The following is a 22,261-nucleotide window of genomic DNA, read 5'->3' on the forward strand; positions in this document are numbered from 1 at the left end:
TATTTGTTGAAGTTACATTTATTGTTCCATGTTAGCACATAGAATACCTTTATATACTGCTAGCCAAAGCATTTTTAAAAATGGAAGAGCATAGAAAACTGAAAGCCACAGTAATAATGTACATATGGTCAGCCCACTGACAGGAAACAATTTCTCCATTTAGTCAATAATGAGTTATCTCTTTTCACTACAAACAATCCATTTATCCATCAATTAAGCTTTTAAAAAAAGGCAAATAACCTTCCAGCAACTTGTTAAAAATAATTTTTATATTGCATCATTTCAAGAAGTGCACATGGGGATTAAATTAAAATGCACACATGCACGCTCACGCATACACACAGGCACACACACATACATACCTTACTTTCATGCAAGTACCAGCAATGTGTTAGACTGGAATGATTATACATCAAAATATTTCCACTTCAGAGGATAGCACAACTAATTATTTTCACAAGGGATGGACAAATATAAAATAAGTTGTGGTTAATTATTTGTGGTACTGTATTGTCAACAATTTTCCATTTCTGTTGCCCTTACAGAAGAGTCAGTGTTTTACACCTTGACACAAAAAATACCTAACTGCGACCACAACCACATGTTCCCTCCATGTCTTCCAGCGCATATATGACGATGAACAAAAAATAAACATTTGCATTTTGCATTAACAATAAAACTGCAGTGACTTGACATTGAAATGACTTGATGAGAAAAAAAAATGGAACAGAAGCTTTTCTTTATTTACATGTAGTGCAAAAGTTAAAAGCAAAAGGTGAAAAAGTCAAACTCACCAAGTGAGTAATAAGGATCAATGTGTGGTCGGTCAAGTTCAAAACCATTACTGCTGGATCACTCCTCAACAAGGGAGTGTCTCCTTCTCTGACTCCAGTTCTAGCAAAAAAGTTTGAGAAACAGGCTCTTCTTACCACTTTACAATGAAATAAAAACTGGAAATTTCATTCCCACTTGTATTCCTCTTAAAAAATAAAAGCAAATTCCAAAACTGCTTTATGAATATTTCATTAACATTACACTTTAATTAACGTAATAAAGGTAATTGAACATAATTCAGGTAATAAAAATGGGTCATATTTTATATTGGTCCATCCAAACCTGCCTGCCTTTTTAACCAGGAATTGTTTTTAAAATTCTGTTGTGGCATATTCAAACTGTAATCACCATGCTAAGTACAATGATGGTTGCTGATATAACAGGCACTGTCTTACTAAACTACAAGAGAAACAGTGGGGAAAATACCTGTCCCCATACCCAAGTGTCCCAGTACATCACACTGTAAATATCACAGTAACAATGACACTAATTACCACGTCCCCCCACCCCCACATAACAAGAAAAATAATCACTTAGCATTTCATTACTGCTTCAACAAAAGTAGCATTTTGGCAGTTTCTAGTTTTGGAAATAAACAATGTGCAAATGTTGAAAATAATGAGTAGCTAAAATATATTGACCCCATCCAAGATCCAGCCCCAAAGATTCCTATGTTCTCCAGAACTGTACCCTAAAAAAAGGCCAACCCTAACTTCTTCCCATACGAATGACAGCATATTTTAAACACAACCATATGTGCATAATAAAAGTCATTTTTCTCTTTTTAATCAGCAGGCTTAACACCTGGCATCATAACCCTGTTCCCAAAAAACAATAATGGCAAGACTAAAGGAAGATGGATACAATATTCTTTGAGAATTGGACAGACAAAAGAATCCTTTCAAGTACTCAAACCATCATTATTGCTTTTAAAGCAATATAGGATTTATAATCCTTGTGTTTCATCTTTCAAAATTTTGTGTGTGCATATATATACAGTGAGCTCTATAATTTTGGGACAAATACTTTTTAGAAAATTTGGCTCAGCACTCCACAATTTAGATTTGTCATAACAGAATTCACATGTGGTTAAAGTACAGATATCTCTTTTTCCTTTTTTATTATTTTGAAATTGTAAAAAAAAAAATATATAAAGTAATCCTGCTTTAAAATTTTAGGAAATCTGTCATTAAACGTTTAGAGGTCAGGTTTGCTTCTGTTCACTTAGATATTAATGTAATGTAATGTAAAAGGCTTTTTGACCCGGGGTGCCCACATTTCTGCACACTGAACTCTACAGGAAAAACTCTACTGGAAAAAAGGTATTGTGGACAGATGAGAGCAAAACTGAATTGTATGAGAGTGATGGCAAGAGCAAGGTGTGGAGGTCAAAAAATCAAAAGCACCCCGTCCAAACTGGTGTTATGAAAGTAAGGCTGGGAAAGGTTTGGGAAAGTAAGGCTGCCTCAGGCACTGGCTCACTTGCCCTCATTGATGATGTAACTGTTGATAGCAGCAGCTGTGAATTGTACCGAAGCATCTTATCTGCTCAAGTTTAAGCAAATGTCTCAAAAAGTCATTGGATGACAGTTCATTCTACAGCAAAACAATGATCCCAAACATACTGCTAAAGCAACAGAGGAGTATTTCAAAGCCGAAATTCTTGACTGGCCAAGTCATTCACTTGATCTGAATCAAACTGAACATGTGTTTCCTATGCTGAGGAGAAAACATAAGGCAACTAGTCCCAGAAAGAAGCAGGAGTTGAAGATGGCTGCTGTACAGGAGAGAAGATACTCAGCACCTGGTGATGCCCATGGGTCACAGACTTCAAGCAAGCAAATGACAAAGTGACAAAGTACAAAACAGGACTACATTCTTTTGGAAGAAATGAATATGCCGCAAACATAATCCTACCCTGAAATGGGGGCCTATGTATATAAAAAGTGCTGTGATACCCTTATATAAAATCTGAGAACTTGAACCACATGATAATCGTTTGATTACATATCTAAAGGTGTGGAATAGAGGCAAATCAAAATACGTATTCTTCCCAAACATAATGTAACTCATGATGTACTGTATGCATGTATATACATACACACAAATTTGTGGATGACATCATTGAAGCATATTTTTTCAGGGGTGATTTAGGTAGATCTGTACTGTATTACTTTTACAGTACAAAAGGGGATTTGAAAAATGTACATAATATGCTTTTTTTAAATGCTAACCTTTAGCTACAAAGTTAAATAACACTTTTGTCAACAGGTAAAATCACTTCAATCATAATAAAACAAAATAAATGCAAAAAATAATAATAAAATAAAAATAAAAAAACACTGTTCCAGCCATGTCTGCATCGAGTTCTTACTGTGATTTTTTTTTAGGAAGTTGTAGAGAGATGGAGAGAGAAAGAAAAATGGAGGACGAGAGAAATGGAGATTGTGTGAGGAAACACATCTCCAGCACGGTGCAGAGCTTCTGATGTTTGAGAGGCTGGTGCTAACAACATTAACAGTGGGGGAAACAGTGCATGTTCACAGCGTAGTCCCGCTGCAGGAAGGGTGGGGCCAGGCCGGACATGGCGGGGCAGGAGAGGGCAGGGATTTCATCTCTTCCTGCGGCAGGTGCGTTTGTGGTCGGCGTGCCAGTGCTCTTGCTGACACTTTATGGAGCAGTAGGAGGTGTTCCAGCAGCAGTGGTACATGGCCTCCTCCTCGCAGTTGTAGCACTGAGAGAGACAGAACACAGCGTGACCACCGACGCAACTGCGGACATTGCAAAGAACCTCCTTCTCACCCCATGCGGGCTAGCCATGGTACGTGCGGCAGACAAAGACGAAGGAGCAGGAGGCCATGCTCTGAACAGTCCCGGTCACAGCCGTCACGGTCGTAGAGTGAGAGATTTCACATGAGAGTGAGACATGGTTTGAGAATGAAACGTGTGTGTGTGTCTGTATGTGTCTGAGAGAGAAAGAGAGAGACTCACCCACTGTTTCTTCTTGGTCTGGGAGATCAGCTGTTTGTGATGCGACACCATCTTTTTCACCTCTTCCATTAGCTCCTCCTTGCTCTTCTCCTTCACCTGTTTGCACTTTCGCTCCATCTCTGCCTGGACGCTGGAGACTGCCTTTGTCACTGCCTGCCTCCTCTCCTCCTCCATCTCTGTCCGCAACTTTATTCACAAGACACATCATGGACACCTCACATCAGAACCCAGTGCTTACACTTTACAAATTCTGTAGTTTTGTTATTTTTTTGTCACTTTTTCCCTGAGTTAAACAAGGAAGTCCATTGTGACGTGTTATCCACTCATTTCATTAAACTAAGGGAAAATCAAAAGAGAAAAAAATCAAACTACTACTACTATTACACTAAAAAATGTTATTTGTGAAGGTATGTAACCTTCTTCAAGGTATTTCTTCACGGTCCCATCTCGCTCACCTTCTCCAAGGCCTCCCTGACCACCCGCTCAGTCTCACGCTTGTTGTCGGCTTTCATCATCTCCTTGACGTCGCCGAAGATCTTGGTGTACTTCTCGTGGCACTTGTTGTGACAGGTGCCGTCGCTGCTCGTCTGGGTGGATCGGTGCAGGGTGCGGGGGGAGGCGGTGCTGGCCCGCTTGGTCTGGGTGGAGACCGACAGCTTTTCTGGCTGGTGTGGCGTGGTGGGGATCTCCTGGCTAGAGCTGACTGCCTCCATTTCTGGCTCGGGGTCCTGAGGTTAGGGCGGGGGGCCGTCACAAAAGGACAACAGGGTTCACATTAATAATAGATCAATCATGTGTTATTTAGCTTACGGTTGATTAGACTAAGCAGGGGACAAAGCAAGTGGCAATCCCCCCTGGAGCAATGCAGGGTTCAGGGCCTTGCTGAAGTTGTGCGGATTGTTGCTTGAACCACCAACCTTCCGGGTCCCAGCCATGTACCTTAGCTGCTAGGCAGCAGGTCTGCCCTAACTTCTCCCTGTACAAAAAACTGTAATGCACAAATGACGGTCTAACGTACTTGGATCGGTTCAATCAGTACTTTTGAGCTGCTCTAGTCTCAATTATTCCACAGACCGAACACCTCCTAATCCTGCCATTTTATCATTGTTGATGTGCACTTATTGGAAGAGTGTGTACTATTCTGCACCCTCCCAAACTGACAGGGTCTCACTCTTGCAATTAGACAGGTCTACAATTACTAACAAGCTTTCCAAAATTGGCAGATGAGGTAAAAAGGGAAATGTGATATTGCCTTTCCTCCCTGATCCTCTTCTCCCATCCTGCCAAACTGAGTCACAGTGTATGAAGCCCTGGCATGACTGGCCTACTCAGTCATTCTCGTTCTGTACAGGGCCCATATGTGCATGTACAAAATGGAGGACCGGACCACTTCCAGCATGCACGCACCTCCTCTTTGGGCTCTGGGTTCTGGCTGCGCCGGCCTCTCTTGGCTTTGGGCTCCTGGCTGATCTTCAGCTGGAAAGGACAACCAGACAGAGATCAATACCTGTGTGCATACAGCACGGCATCAACAGAGCTATGCAATCTATGTGTCTACAATTACAATAATACAGCACCACATTTCTACACACAATTACAAATCTATACTACAGTACAGAGCTGTGCAACAATGCAATTATACGTACAACTATATTACTTCTAAATGATTGTAATGTAACATGCTGTAATGCAATGTAATATTACAACTATGAAACTTAAATTAGATTTAGATTAGATTTTCAGGACAAGCAATAGACAAAGAGTTTTTTCAGGAGTGAAGAGTGACTAGGCCAATTGAAAACATACAGTACAATAAAACTAAATAATATAAAAACAAAAAACCTTAGTGAATTATGGCTTTAAGCATCCTTCCTTTTACCGCAAATGCATTTTAAAATGGTTAAGGTACATGACAGGGACCCGCAAGGTCGGTGGTTTGATCCCCTTAATCCTGCATTGCTCCAGGATTGTCTCCTGCTTAGTCTAACTATACGTCGCTCTGGATAAGAGCGTTTGCCAAATGCCATTAATGTAATGTCATGTAATATATGCAGAGGTGCTGTTGTACATAATAAAATGCTAAATACTGTATGTCATTGTATTAATTCCTTTATCCTTGAAAAAGCCAGTCTGGAAATAATCCAAACGTTTAATTATGAAGCTTCTTCATGACCTTAAATTCCAGGCTCCCAGGCTCACAAATTTAAGATGATTTAACTAATTAATACTTTGCTGTAGTTAATACTTTCAATCACCTCCTGAAATGATGAATACCATGGGAATTAAAGATTAAGACAATAGTGGCTTTCTGATTCCTTTTAATTTCAGACCACCACTATTTCATATACTGTATGTCACTTGAATAGTCAAGGATAATTTCATTCGTCTCAAGTAAAATTATCTGATTAATTACATTTAATTTAAAATGAATAAAATTCCATTTTATAAATGTAAACCACGATTTGATTGTGAATCTAGCATTGAATCATCTTGGATAAGTGCGCACACCTGCTCTGCTATACAGGGCAGATAAATCGCATGGCAAAAACAGTATCATACTCATTACAGAAAGGTGGGGCTGAATAATCATAAAATATTTTTTTAACTTCGGGAGCTTGGTATGAATAAATATATTTTAATCTCTCATAATGTAGCCTAAGGCAGCACGTTTGGTGCAGTGGGTAGCGCTGCCGCCTCACAGCAGTCCTGGGTTCGAACCCCGGTCAGCCGGGGCCTCTCTGTGTGAAGTTTGCATGTTCTCCCCGTGTCTGCGTGGGTTTCTTCTGGGTACTCCAGTTTCCTCCCACAGTCCAAAGACATGCAGGTTAGGTTGATTGGAGAGTCTAAATTGCCCATAGGTATGAGTGTGTGAGTGAATGGTGTGTGTGCCCTGCGATGGACTGGCGACTTGACCAGGGTGTATTCCTGCCTTTCGCCCAATGTATGCTGGGATAGGCTCCAGCCCCCCTGCGACCCTGTTCAGGATAAGCGGGTTCGGATAATGAATGAATGAATAATGTAACCTATGTTGTATTCTACTGGCAAATCAAACATAGCTGAGCAGCCAAAATGAGCATTAGCTGTTCCAGTTCCAATCGTTTTCTCAGCTGTTTAAACTTCAGTTTTAAATCAGGCCTGGATCGAATACAAATATTATTATTCATTATTTTCATTTAAATACTGTTTTGATACATTTCAAGTATTTCCCAATAAATTAGCCCCAACAAATTATTTAAAGCATTTGAAAATACTTTCTTGAGAAACCAAACACGCGTATTTGAAGTATTCTCATATTTTGAATATGTTCTCATATTGTCTCACCTGCTCATTACTGGTGGAGGAGATGCCGGACTCAGCCTCTTCCTCGTGTGATTCCTCTGGGGCATTCTTGCTCTTCCAGAACATTCCCTCTCGCAGGAAGCGCTGGTGGAGCTCCAGTTCCTCAGATGCCTTCTTCCAGCCTGTGCTTCTCTTCACCTGGAGCTGCTGTGCGCTCACCTGGATGTCCTGAATGTTCTCTGCCGGGATCCATGCCCTGCAGACATGCCCATAAAAAAGGGAACGAGCAAACACTTTCTCCCTCTCCTTTTCTAGAGAGTTTAAATCAACTCGGACTCTCTCCATCTTCGTGTCTTTATATCAACCTCTGACCCACTCACACACACCTATACTAATGGCTCTGTATGCCTTTACTCGTAACCTTTCCCCCTTACTCTTAAACACTCTCATATATCTCTCCCAATTGTTTTTATTATTCCATTATTTGAACAGTTGGCCCCATTAAGATCAAGATCTCCTTTTCAAGAGAGACCTGTTAAAACAAAAACTTAAAAAACAGTAAAAAAAAAAAAAAAAGAAGCACAAACAGGGCAATCTATATTTCACTCTCTCCCTTTGCACATCCTCTAACCCCCTCTCCTATTGATTTGCTTTAGTGGAATGACAATTATACATTTATACTACACCTCACTTCCATTAAGCCAACCTGGCAGTAAAACATTGTCAGTTTTATGCACATTCAAAGATATTTCTATATTGTAAAGATTAATTTTATTAGTGCATTCCCTGCCAGGTTAACCCCATCCACTTTGCCCCGTCCTAAACATCCTAAATTATTGTTGCATTCATATTGCTAAGACAATAAAAACTGTGACTTAACAAAACAGCAAGATAATGATGCCCAATTGTTAAAAAGACAGTTTAGATGATTATCAGTCTCTTATTTGCAGAAAAGGCTAATAAAACTCCAGCCTCCCCGACGCCATGCTCACGGTTTACAACCCTCACCATGCCACGGACAATAGAATGTACCTAACAATCCTTGATACTATTTCTCTATGTCAAAAAATCATGTCCCAATATAAGTAAATATAAGTAAATATAAAATTCAGAAGTTGCATGCATAAACTTTTTTTTTTTCTTAGCCCACTTTTATTTCGTAATCTGTTCAGCAATCTGTTTCTTTGTTATTTTTTAAACATGTGTTTCTGATTTTTCCCGTTTTCTCCCAATTTTGCAGCCACTTGTACCATATCTATTCCAACTGCCTGTGTGTTACCTAGGGATACACCACCTACACCTCGTCCCTCGGTGGCCCAGATGGATCAGGTAATCCTGAGAACGACACACCTTCTCCAAGCCACGTCCTTCTGCCCGCGACCGTGATTCCGAGGCACCCAGGGTGCTGTTGTATGCGCCCATCTCATTGCTGAGTCCTCCCCCGCCATGTGAGCCAGCCAAACTCAGCTTTGCCAGGACCACAAATCTCCAGACCTCTATGCCCTGCTGGCTGCATCAAGTTCCATGTGCCAATGCAGCTCTGTACCATTCAGCCAGTATACCTAAGCAAATGTCATCCCAAACTACTTGTTCTTGTTATTGTTTGGTAAATGTATTGCTAGGTCATTTCAGTACTGAACTAATTTAAAACATGGTAATCTTCTTGTATGGGGTTTCCAATTTCAACAAGGTATATATCATATTTAGGAATATCGCTGCATTCGCATAGCAGAATGAATATTCAGAAGTGCATAAAACATCCAGTGAGCGTTTACGTTGGACTTGCTATAGATAAACCTGTAATTGTACTGGCTAATGGGGCTAATAAGGATCTGGCTAACCTCATTTTGAAATAAAGTTCCGTTTTAAATGTTGTAAGTTGGTGAGAAAGCATTAGGATCCTTTTTGGAGAGCTTTGAGGACACTTTGGGCATGCTTTATAAGAACACACTCCCATATATGTGCATAAAACACACATATGTGTGAGATTTTATTTACATTTACATTTTTTATTTACAAGCATTTCTGATCATTTATGTGTCTGGACAAAAGGATATGCAGATGTTTTATATTTCAAGAGATTTGGGGACACTTGAGGACATCTTCTGGGTGCAGTTTTGGGAAAACTCATGTGGAATTGGAATGCCTGTAGATATCTTTACCAAATATTGCATACACATTGTGTGTTTTTTGTGTTTTCTCTCTCCCTCTCACCTTTGATGTTGGTGACCGAAGAACCTCACGTCCACCTGATTTTCTTCTCTCTGCAGGACCTTTGCAGGCCAGTATCCAAACCCCTTCATCTTGGCCCAAACCAGCTCATGGTTGGGTACCTGGACAAAGCAGGTACAGATAAGTCTGTCACGTCACGCCCATTTGTAAGTAGTGAAGAATAAACATATAATCACACAGGGAATCAACTGTAAAACACACTTGTGCTTAATCAACTATTAAGCCTACACACATGAGCAGCATGTGATGGAGCCCTAAGAGGGCACAGTCTGTGCAGTGTATTACAAGTTCCCTAGACTAGTCAGATGGTCAGCTCTTACATTTCTTTCTGTCAATTATATTTCCCAACCAGCAGAACATTTTTACTTAATGTGGGTGGTGAGAATCAAGTTTGTGGGATATTTGCGGGATGATATTTGGCATTTAAAATGTTACAGAAAACAGCATAAACATTTTACATTGCTTAACATTGCATGTAAAGACAAGCATCCAGTGGTGGCCAGTCAAATTGTGAGAATAGTAAGAAGTTTGTACTCACACATGGGTAGCAGAACCAGTTATCAGGCCGAGCGTTGGACAGGTAGAAACAGTTTCTACAGAGCTGGAGCTCATTCAGCTGAGAGTAGACAGACAGAGGAATGTTTGTTAAGTGCACAATAAAACCCAGAGCAGCTTAATGCTTCAAGTTATATCCTACTTTCTTATGAGCCTTTTAGGTTTTGACGGACGAAGACACGGATGTTGTCGATGCATTAGTTTTGCGTGCAGTTTGTTCACAATAAAGCAGCATATCCATGAGCTCCAGATTTATTCCTTCAAGTTTACCATCCTCTTTGAGAAGCACCAGATCAGCATATTATTGGGTAGATGCGCAGTGATTTCCTTTCTATTTAAATGTCCTCTTTCATCCACTGTTTTAGGCCCACAGTGTATGAACTTTATGGAGACAGTGCAGTACCTCATGACAAGTATCACTGTACAACAATCTTGCCATCTCAGCTTGGTCACTGTTCACTGCAAAAACAGAAAATAATTGAGTAAATTTTATTGTTAAATAAAATGCAGACAGGTATTCCAATAAGAAATAGTAAATACATTCAGGTGATTTATCTCAATTTAAAATAACTGTAAGGGTGACTGTGATGTAATGGTTTGGCACAGGCCATGTCATAGTCAGCAAATTTACCATAAAGCTTTCAGACTTTAGAAAAGGGTAACGGATTTGGGCTGTGATGGTGCATGAATTGACTGCTGAAATGTTTATTATACATTATACAAGGGGCGACATTGGCTCGGCGGTAAGAACAGAAGTCTGGCAGTCAGCGGGTTGCTGAGTAAGTGTCCCTGTGCAAGACACCTAACCCCCAATTGCTCCAATTTACCATTTACCATATAATATATATAAAAAAATATAGCCCTTGACTGGAGTCCCAACTGTCAACATCTGGTTCACCGCTTTTGGAGACTAGATCACCGCCTGTTTCCAAAGGTGGTTATTAATAGCCGTTGGCAACTCAGCGGGAATCTAGCTATTGGTCACTGGCACCCAGAAGCTGCATGGTCAGGCTGCCAGTGAAGCATCTTTTCTTCCAGAGATGAACTCTAGTTTGACCAGATTTTCAGTGGTCATATCAGAGTCAAGAAATTGAATATGCCCTATTTACGCAGTAGGCTAGGAATTGATTTACATATGCATGCACTTGCTGATGCAATCTTATACTATTTTTTTCCTGTTAATATTGTATGTTCTTTGTCCATCATCAGGACTATGTGGGAAACAAGTGCTTTAGTATGCTTTTATATGTTATCCTGGGATGTACTCTTGCCTGTACTATTTATACTGCAATACCTAAATAAATACAAATGTAAAAGATCCTCCATGTTTGTACACAATAATGGACTGTGGTTTGAATAGCAGCAGCTTAAAATAACAGGAAAGCACAAGCTTGTCTGGGCACTCTCGAACTGATGGAAAAAGTGCCAGCAATTGGCACATCTGGTGGAAAAAAAAGTAATTTGTGTTTGCTCAGGTTCCCTTTGTCGAATATTACATTTTGTTTCAAGATCTGAAACCATTCAGTGTAACAAATATGCAATAATATAGGAAATCATGAAGGGGGCAAATGCTTTTTCACAGCACTGTATAAAAGGAACATTATTGAGGTTCCCAGAAATAACATGATGTAATGTGTTCCACGATATCAAAGTGATGACTCTCACCTCCAAATAGAATGGCCGTATTATGTACAATCAGCTTGACATCAGCTTTAAACTCATCAAAGTTCTTGTACTTTCCTTCGGTGATATTCTAAAAGTAAAGAAGGAAAGACGATTGTTACTCACATAGTACAGTGCAGCTTGGGCCCAACATAGGGTGATGCGCCACACCTCAACCCACTATCAGCCATATAACGAGAAAGTGAGCAATAGTAGGTATTAATTGAACTGCACGCTCAAGAGAAAAAACCCCAAAAAAACTTCATAACATTAAGGACTTGTGTTGCAAGTTTGGATGCAAACAACACATTTCCCTATCACTTCATCAAAATTGATCCTTGTAGTACAGAATGCCTCAAATACACACAGGTGAATATAGGTGCATCATATCAGTCACTTCAAAAACGTCAGATCCCAAAACTCTGTCATCTCTTCTCCCTGGTTTCATCTCACACTTTCATTGGCCATTGCTCATCACCGTTCTCACTACTCCATCTCTCAAACATTGTACAATGTTTACACTACAAGATGGTGTGTCAACAATTGGGATGGCTCAAAATTGAATCGCTTATATTTAATGAGTGATGGGCATGAGCATTGATTTGGCTCAGACATGTGACTTTTGTCACATATCTCAGAAATGTATCTGGGACAGGAAAATCGATGCAAAAATCATGTAGTGTGAACCCAACATTAGCCTGACTTGAGTGAAGTCATAAGACTCACCTCTGCCAAGATGTAATGACAACATCATTGAGACTAGCTTGTTAAATAACTGGATAAAGATGTCTAAAGTAAATAATTCAGCCACAGGCTTGTAAGATGAAAACGTTTGGGAATCTCAGCTGTAAGACCCGACCGGATCCACCAGGAGGCAGTAGAGTCATGGCCTTGCAGTCCTCACCTCCTGTATGTTGGACACTTCCAGAGCAGTGTGGATTAGCCGTCTGTACATCGGATGCTTGGTGTCTTTGCCTTTCTTGTTCAGATCAACAGCCTGTGAGAGAGAAGTACACACCTGGGCTGACTGGGGTCTTATACTGGTCATTAGTAATAGGTCCAATTATAACAGGAACTATTATATGAGTTGCCAGCCAACACTGATTTTTTTCAACTTCAGTTCCTGTCACTACACTTTATTTCAGTCACTTCCAATTGCTTTGCACAAGATATTGGTTCATTTAATAAATTATTTTGTAAATATTTAACAGTTAGCTTGTAATCATTAATGAATATTTCTATTAATAATATGTTTGATGATTTCTTGCTCTGGGATAAATAGTGTGATTCTTGTTGCAAAGATAATTTCAGTGTTTCTGTCTTGCACCTCGCTTTATGCCTGCTCTTTAGAGGCAGAGAAATGCCATGCACAATTTAACCCTGGTTAATTGTGTGAACTTTAGCAACTCCAAAGCGGTCTTATTTACACAAGGTATCATGTGTTTTTGTAATACTTTACTGTGCTGTAGATTTAATTTTAAATGGATGAAATTGCCATTTGTGTCCAACTGATTAACCCATAATGACAAAGTGAAAACTGAAATCTCTGACTTCAGACAATTTGATGTGACACTCCAAATTGTGATCAGGTGCATCCTGTTTTCTTTAAAGAACTTGACTGGAATTTTATTGAATTGATTGGACAGTTTAGAAAGCACACCTGTGTATATAAGGTCCTACAATTCACACTGGATGTCAGGGCAAAAACCAAGACATGAAGTCTGAGGAACTCTTCCACAATAAAATTGTGGTAAGGCATAGATCAGGGCAAGGGTAACCATTTCTAAAGCTTTAAGCATTACCAGGAGCACAGTGGTAGAGTGGCTAGACAGAAGCTACTCTTGAGTAATTGGCATATGACAGCCCACTTGGAGTTGACCAAACGGCAATTCACAAACGCTTCCCATCCAATCTGACAGAGCTTGAAAGCATCTGCCAGGAAGAATGGGATAAACTATACAAATCCAGGTGTGCAAAGCTTGTAGAGACTTATCCAAGAAGACTTGAAGCTGTAAGTGCTGGGGGGTTTCTATGAAGTACTGAATTATGAGACTGAAACTGAGATTTCAGTTTTAGATATATTTGCAAAAATATCTAAAAATATGTTTTCACTGTCATTATGGGTGATTGAATGTAGATTGATTTGGCAATGGCAATTTTATAATTTAAATGTACAACAAAGAGTGTGCAAAAAGTAAAGGGGTCGGAATACTTTCTGAAGCCACTGTATAGTTTCTTTAGAGCAGTCAAGTGAAGATGGCCATCGTGGGTAAATCTCACCCTCTCCTTCATGCGCTGGATGATGAATCGCAGGTACCTGCTCATTTCCTGCTTATTGAGGATCTTCTTTTTACTCCCCTGAATGAAATAAATGAATCAAAAATAAGATCATCATCAATATGCTAACAGTATCATCTTATGAACTGATTCTGCTTCAGGAGCCAGTGGGTCAGATTAGTGATCAGTTCCACCAAGTGTCATATCCTCGCGTTCTAAAAGAGGTGGGTCATCCAACACTGATGTGTTCTACGGTCTGGCCAAGGGCAGGAACTGGGGAGGGATGAGGTAGGGTTGGGTGTTGGGTTTGAGGGCGGGGCTACCTTGCACAGTGCGCACTGCCAGTGAGCGCCTCCATCCCTAGGCTTGTATTCCTCGGAGAGACACTTGAGGTGGTAGACACGGAAGCAGTTGTCACACGTCAGCACGTCGCCGGGCAGGTGGCACTCAAAGCAGTACCAGTCATGACTCTCTGCCTCCCAATCCTAGAAGACAGAAAGCAGAGGAGTTCTCACCCCCCCTCTGACCTCCCCAAGCTGCCCCTTCTCCCACTTTACAGAACAGCACCCACTAGGCCTCAGTTCAGGCACATGGTACAACGAGGCCAACTGCCATTTTGATATGCAGGTTCCACACTGTCATAGAGAACCATTACAAAGGGAAAGTACTCCTGTATAAGACTCCACACAACACCAAGAAGTGCTGCAGCACTCTCCCTTTTAGCTAGAGGTATACCTGCCATGTTCTGTAGTGCCTCAACACTTCCCCAGAACCTTCACAGGGATGAAAGAAAACGCCCATTCTCATATTGCAGCAGTTCAAGTGGTCCCATGCAATTTCTAGTTCCTGTCTCAATCAATACCTGAAAAGATGATTACTTGTAACAAACCATCATGAATTAATAAATGGGTTCAGAAGATCTTTAGATCTTCTAAAAACTACAATCAGGATTACAGCTAGTGCCACATGCATCTCAAAACATTTTTGTTTTGAATGTTCCCCTCTTTTCTAAGCTTCAAAATGGCTTTCTTTTCTCCCAAAGACAGCTCTCTGGTCTTCATGTTGGTTTATCTTTTCTAACACAAATGCAGTCTTCACAGGCCAAACCCAAGACTAAAACCAAGAGTAGACATTTAGAACTATTTATTGTTTAACCAATCAATCAAACAGAAACACCTCAGTCAGTCACATGTTCCAATACTTTTACTCACCTAAAAATGAAACAAAAGGATATGTTCTAAATTGTCTAACAAATCTAGATAAAAATACCAGGAAATAAAAGCTGAAATTTGGATCGGTCATCTCATGCACATCTTTTGAACTGAAACTCAATTGTTTTCAGTGTACAAAACACAGGAATTGACCTTGCTGTTACAATGCTTTTGGAGGGGACTGTATGTGATATGATTATATGGTGCATGTACATCCTGTACATCCGAGCAACACCCCTTTGCTCTGATATAATCACAATATACCATGGTCTTGATTAAATATAGTCCATGCAATACCATAATATCCCTGAAATGAGGGTTAGTATAAGATATGCAAGTTTATACACATAGACTAAGACCCACACAACCCAATGTACCACTCACCACTGTCAGTGAAGACCATAATACCTCCAGTCAGATATGGTTTTAAAACAAAGACATAAAATACGGCAATGTAAAAGACGCCTCCTGAGCAGAGGAATCTGACCTCACCTGGTGCCATGAGGCCACATCAGCCTCCCCCTGCTATCACTGCATCTGTGTAAACAGCTGCAGCCTGGCCTGTCCTTTTCCTTTTTTATTATTTTCTTATTTTTTGGCACGCCCACTTGACCTCTTCCAGGCATAAACAATGGAACAAAAAAACAAAACAAAGAGGCTACAGCGGAGTTCTCGGAATGAGGGAGAAAAAAAAAAAAAACAGACCAAAGCAATTACAATTTCTGTAAGCAGACCCACACGGGACCGATCTTGTACAGCCACAGCCGGTAAGTCCAAAAGATCCAACTGTGGCCTGGTAAACATCTCAACTGCATTTACAACTAATCAAAAAAATAAATTAAAATAATAATAATAATTATAATTATATATATATATATATATGTATATATATATATATATATACATATATATATATCTAATTAATTTGTGCCCTAAATATATTAGTAAATATACACTCACTGAGCACTTTATTAGGAACACCTACTTGTTCATGCTAATCTAATCAGCCAATCATGTAGCAACAGTGCAATGCATAAAATCATGTTGACATGGGTCAGAAGCTTTGATTCATGTCACATCAACTATCAAGATGGGGACAAAATGCGATCTAAGTGACATTGACTGTGGAATGATTGTTGGTGCTGATCTCCAGGGATTTTCATGCACAACAGTCTCCAGAGTTTGTAGAGAATGGTGCAAAAAACATCCACTGAGCAGCAGTTCCGCAGGCAGAAATGCATTGTTAATGAGAGACGTCAGAGGAGAACAGCCAGACTGGTCAAAGCTGACAGGAAGGTGACAGTAATGCAAATAACCACACATTTAAACAGTGGTATGCAGAAGAGCATCTCTGAACATACAATGTGTCAAACCGCTAAGTGGATAGGCTACAGCAGCCAAAAAAAAGTCTAAAGCACCTAATAATGTGCTCACTAAGTGTATACAGAATATATCTTTCAACCCAAATATTCATCTATTTTCCAGAAAACAGTCAGGATACTGCATTAAGACTGACCTGCCACAAACCAATGATGACAGCCAAGAGCCCGCCACAGCCCCTTGTGACCATGTTGCGTTTCATGTTCCCCTATTGTAATTGTTCACAGCTAGCTTTTGCGTTTCCTTATTCAAACACATTAAAGCCCCTATTGGACTTGAATGTACTCTGTCAGAGTTGAACTAACACTGTACACTTTATTGTGTATGGCAGGGGTGTTTAATGTCATCCAAAATGGGCCGGTGTGGGTGCAGGCTTTTGTTTTAGCTCAGCACTTACACACCGTTGTGTCGTACTCTTGGGCTAAAATGAAAACCTGCACCTACACCGGCCCTGTAAGAATAAGTGCTGTTTGCCAATAGATTCAATTGTAAGCACTCCCAAAATATAAGCATCTTGATCTTCAATGACTACAGTCAGTCAGGATTTAGAACCTTGGTTTATCATCATGTCCAAACAAGGGAATATGCCCAGCAGTTGAATCAAGCATTTGTAATACAATTAAAGAAGACCATAATAAATATGTAGACTAAATGTGCTTGTTAATTTATATTTATGCAATGACTACATGACCTACATGGACATTTAAATATTCTCATACACAAATCTAGAAAATATGTTTTATAGTGTTGCGATTCCTGTCACATTCCTATTCTTTAATTAACGCAAGAAAATAAGATCTTATCATTTGCATGAAATATTATATAGGTAATGTACAGACTATTTAGCTGGACATCCAGTTAGTGAAACCATAGCTTTCAATACTAAACACATTGACAGGTAAAAACAGAGCCAGGCTAACATGTTACCTATACAACTAACATATTATCATAGGCTATTTCTGAACTGCAAAGCTACTGATATAGCTCTTTTCTAAATCCACAGCCTATTACCCTTCTTTGCGAATACATCCCTAACAGTACAGTTATTTAGTGCAGGCATGTCATGCTCCATCTGAGAGAAGAAGTCGCGATGTAGTGTGGAGGCACAGTAGTTTGCCCATTACCCAGTAAGTGTAGTGGTCACTTACAACAGAATCAAGCAAGCAAAACATTTCTGATTGCAAGCAAATAAATACATAAATATAATAAAAATACTGATTTCAAGAAGACATTTGAGTTTGGAAGAAAAAGTAAAAATATTGCAAGAAATTTTCCCCTATGCCTGTTCAAACTATCAGGTTTGTTTGATACATTCTATAGCAGAACTGCGGTAAGCAACGTAGGCGCTACATCATAATAATGGGCAAACTACCTGCATGCCACATTGCAACTATCTCCCATTGACGGAAAGCAACTGAACACCTACATCGACCCTATGCCACTTTTCTTGGTGCCGATCAGGCTGCACACTACCATTCTAGAGTTTGGAATAACTGAGAAATGTTTGTTTTAAAGAAAATTCAGCCAAGACATTGATAGGCCTTATGGACCCTATGCTATTCAAACTTCTTTTTCCCCATTTCGTTTCACAAGTGACTTCTTTTTTTTTTAACTCTGTCTATAAGGCTAGCATGCTGGATTTGCAGATGGAATTGATTGGCACTGTTCAACGAAGCTGCCAGCTGAGGACCTGTGAGATATCTAAACTAGATACTGATGTACTTGTCAAGACAAGTGTGTACACCTCATGCATAATGTTAGCTAGCTGTCTAGGCCATAGGATTGTGGCTATACTATATGTTGCTTTAATTCAAATTTTGGATTATTCATTCTTCATCATATCGCAATGTAGCCTACTGTTGGCCTACTGTTTACCCATACAATAGCAAACAATATTACATTTGCATCACAAGAAGAGCAAGGAATACTGTTTCAGTTTAAATAAGTGAATAAGCAACCTTTATGGTAGTTGAATGTATGGCATGTAATGTAATGTAGTAAATTCTATATTTTGAAAAATTCTATATTTTCCAAGATTCTTACAAGACATTTTTTCCAGTACATCACTGATCACATTGGAGAAGATTATCATTTCATGTTTATTGAATCCTACTGATCTTAAATATTCCTACTTTTAAATGAGAAGAAAATCCTCTTTGAACGATAATCAGCATGACTGAGCATAACCAAACCATGTGACTATGGTGGATATTTAGCAGGTGCCTGCCAACTGGGTGAGCCTACTATAGATTTTGAACACATGGATTTAACACATAACAAAACCTATCCTGTCCCACTCCTGCAAAACACATGCTGGGGAGAAAGAGAACTCGCAAGCAAACACGCACGCACATGTGGGCACACACACATATGTGGGAACACACACAAACACACATACGGAACACCCTTCACAAACTACCACTCACAAACTACCATTAGGAAAATGAAAATCTATTAAATCTATTTCCACAAGCAACACACAGAACTTTCATTCATATATGCTTGCTACAGACCTTAGTGTGGTGACATTGCTTGTTGGTATATTTCACAAACAGTGAGGGTTTTAGTAAGCATTATGTGTGTCTAGTGAGTGATTATGTGTTTCTTGAAGCAATGCTAATTTGTTTAATATACTGTAGCAAGACTGATAGGAGTTGCTTCAAGCAATGGGGGAAATAAAAAACATAAAACCAACTCAGACCTGTAAAGTTTTTTAGTGATCTTTATTCTGCTTTAAATCTATTTAATCAATTTTACAGATGAGTAGCGAGCAGATATTTTAAGTCATAAATCAACACTGGGCCATTCCGCAACAAACGAGTCATGAGTACTCCATAGCACCGGTTTGGGAGTTTAAAGAGGCTTGCTATTGCGACAATGTTTAGCCAGTTTATCACTTTGCAGGTAACTGATTTCTGGAAGCAATGCCATGGTCAATTTGAGTTGAAGGCCTTTCAGCCCATTTACATCTTCTACTGAAAGGGTAAGCAGATTCAGCTGAACAACTGAATCAATGTTCTTGTGTTTGAGACTACATTTTTTATTTTCATATATTATTAAGGCTTTGATGCAGTCCTTGAAATGACTATAACCTTAGAATTGCCTTTGAATCACTACTCAAAATTAAGGCCAAACTGATATATAGTGGTAAGATAGAGTGTTCCTTTTAGTTATGATTGTGCAAATCAATTATTGCAGCAGTCCAATGAAAAAAGAAAAGGAATTGGGAATTAATAAAAGATAAAAGATATTCATATCATAATGTTAAAATAGGGGTTGAACATTGACAGAGTAATTTCACCTTGGGCTGGACCTGGACCAATCGAGCTGGATTTATTAACTATTTTCATAATTGGAAAGGAAGTTAAGCAGAATCAATGGTGGGGCTGTGCAGAACACACACATGAGCCAGTTTGTCACGAATTGACCATGTTAGCAGAAAGAAAACACATTTTTTAAAAGCTGATGCACCCTTACCTTTCTTTCTTCAGCTGCCAGGTCCTGTGATAGCAAGCGATCCAGAAAACACTGTTTAAAAACCTGTCGTATCTCTCAGATGTGCAATGGACCTGACATAAGAACTACACCAAATCCTCACTTTGTGGTGGAAATCATCCTCTCTGATACTGCAGGGAGAGCAAGTGTCCAGGGGTGGAGTATACCAGATTGGCAAAGTCACACACAAAAACATCAGGAACGGTGTAGTCAAAGCTGATATGAGGCACACCAATGAAACCAAAATCTAAGGCATTAAAGGTATACATGTGTTGTTGAAGGGAGACCTAAAATTCACTTTGGTAACACACTCTCTTTTTAATGGAAAGGTTTGTCCTTTCTTAACCGCTCATTGAACTGGTATTGCACAAAACATATGCATATTAATATTTATATTGTTTCCCACAAATCACCCATGTCAAAATCGTGCTTAGAAGGGTGCTAAACCCATTATGACTTTATGGGGTTCACTGGTTAATTGCCCAAGTTAACTGATTAATTGCCTGTCTGCTAGTGGACACATTGCCATGGAAATCAACCATGTTTCAATTTACATCCAGTATGGGAACACTGTGGGGTCTTTCCAGTCGCTTCTTGCTCCTAGCTCCACCCATCCAGCAAAAAAAAAGAAAGTGAGAAAAGGAAGTGAAGATGGGGGAAATCGAGAATTAGGCATTCTATAAGGGAATGTCCTTGCTCCTTCAAATGTCAGTTCGAAGCCATGTCAGTTACTATTGTGGCAAATGCGTGGCAGATGGGGAGAGGTGGATCGACAGGTTAGTGCAAACAATTAACTTCAAACCGCTGTGAATCCAAAACATTTTCTCACTATCCGTTATGCACCTGGATGAGAAATGAGGGTGAGAGTCTAGCTGGTACCAAGAGCCCAAAGATATTCCAATGGCTCAGTCATAAGTCTGTGGTTATGCAAATAATATGTTTAAATTGAGATTAGACTTTACTCATTAGAGCAAGCTTAGCTTGATGTTAATAAAAACTTGTGAGTACATGCAGGGATTTAAACTGTGTCCATTTGGTGAACTCAAGCCCCAATGTTTAGCATACAGTTTAGTCTATCTGAGCCTAATAGCCAGAACAATTTGCTGTGTTTTGATTGGGTTGCTATAAACATGTCAAGTAATAAGAAATTTCACATTTTTGCCCACTGGGTAAAGCCCTATTACTAAAGTATTTAGGGCCAGTTTTACCGACACTTAGGGCTGGATTAAACTGAGTTTTGTTTGGAGCTTTGGTCTATGCTTAAAACTGTGTCTGTGTAGCTGGCCCAGAATGCAGAAATGTTTAGTTGAACAGTTGTAGTTCAATCTGAAATTTGATGCAACAACGCTACCATTTGCATTAATGGTATATGAGCTTCTACCATCTTGTGGGTGTAGGAGGGGTTGCTAACAGAGGCAGGAGGATACTTTTTTCTTGTGAAGACAGGATCGAAGCAAAGAAAGAAATCCTGCATAGTATGTCTTTAAAAGCCACTTAATTCAGTTGCAGTGGTACACAGTGTGTTCAGTAACTCAAGCTGTCAACTACGTTAAAGGCCATCTGCACAGATGCAGCCTGAGACACAGCGGTAAGCCTGCGATGGAAGTGCTTTAGTAAAAAGGTAGTTAGTAATAAATAATGCATAAAAAAAGCAGTATTTCAGAAATGTAGTATGTCAGAGCACTATAAAGAAGAGACTTTTGAAAAGACAACCATTTGGATGCAACCACTCAAAAGAATTATACAAATACTGCGATTTCTGTCAGCCTGTTACAGTCTGAAGCATAGACTGTATAGGTCTGAATTCCTATGTGTGACATGCCCCTTCAATTTTTTATCCATTGAAGGCATGTGAGTAGTATTTTAATTTTTTTATTCAAGTTGGCCCACTGCTCGGAACACAGTGAGCCAACTTGGTGTTCGGAACATGGCGAGTTTACATTAGACACGGCATGGACTCAGCAAGGCATTACGGATTTGAAACATTAATTGGAGAAAATTTGGAAGCATGATTTGGAAACTCAAACATAGCATCAATTTATCAATGCTGGGTAAAACTAACTTATCCTGTCAGCTTGATGAAGGCAGCTAATCGTAAAATCGTATAGAGACAGAATGAACTTGTAAAGAAAAACCCACTCACTGCCACAAATTGTGGATTGTATTAGATATAGTGGAGGACACAAGTTAGCTTTGCGATGGGTACGATTACACCGGGAAATGTTTTCAGCCTTTGTTTACCAGTTCTATTTTTTTAGATAGCCAGTTAGCTGATCACTTGTTTAACACACAAGTCAAAATGAGCTGCTTGCATATGTTCATTGTTTATGGAAAATAACAGGCTA

General features: G+C 39.5%; 1 protein-coding gene across 4 annotated transcripts in view; it reads right to left on the reverse strand.

Moving 5' to 3' along the window:
* Positions 1–22,261, reverse strand: part of LOC133126256 (zinc finger MYND domain-containing protein 11-like) — a 36,356-nt gene continuing 14,095 nt past the window's right edge. For 2 of the 4 annotated variants that reach the window (XM_061238279.1, XM_061238280.1), the window contains 13 exons: positions 19,899–19,922; positions 14,154–14,315; positions 13,834–13,911; positions 12,458–12,550; positions 11,557–11,644; positions 10,295–10,350; positions 9,875–9,952; positions 9,319–9,437; positions 7,147–7,360; positions 5,233–5,301; positions 4,281–4,553; positions 3,826–4,011; positions 1–3,568 (listed from right to left, as the gene is read on the reverse strand). In XM_061238279.1, coding sequence (XP_061094263.1) covers positions 3,446–3,568; positions 3,826–4,011; positions 4,281–4,553; positions 5,233–5,301; positions 7,147–7,360; positions 9,319–9,437; positions 9,875–9,952; positions 10,295–10,350; positions 11,557–11,644; positions 12,458–12,550; positions 13,834–13,911; positions 14,154–14,315; positions 19,899–19,922 — 1,563 coding nt within the window. In that variant the 3' untranslated portion in view covers positions 1–3,445. Of the gene's footprint in view, positions 3,569–3,825; positions 4,012–4,280; positions 4,554–5,232; positions 5,302–7,146; positions 7,361–9,318; positions 9,438–9,874; positions 9,953–10,294; positions 10,351–11,556; positions 11,645–12,457; positions 12,551–13,833; positions 13,912–14,153; positions 14,316–15,533; positions 15,634–19,898; positions 19,923–22,261 lie in introns of those variants that run through there. The other 2 variants (XM_061238282.1, XM_061238281.1) reach the window with 2 other exon arrangements.

The sequence above is a fragment of the Conger conger genome, chromosome 4, assembly GCF_963514075.1.
Source record: "Conger conger chromosome 4, fConCon1.1, whole genome shotgun sequence".
NCBI classification, from domain to species: Eukaryota; Metazoa; Chordata; class Actinopteri; order Anguilliformes; family Congridae; genus Conger; species Conger conger.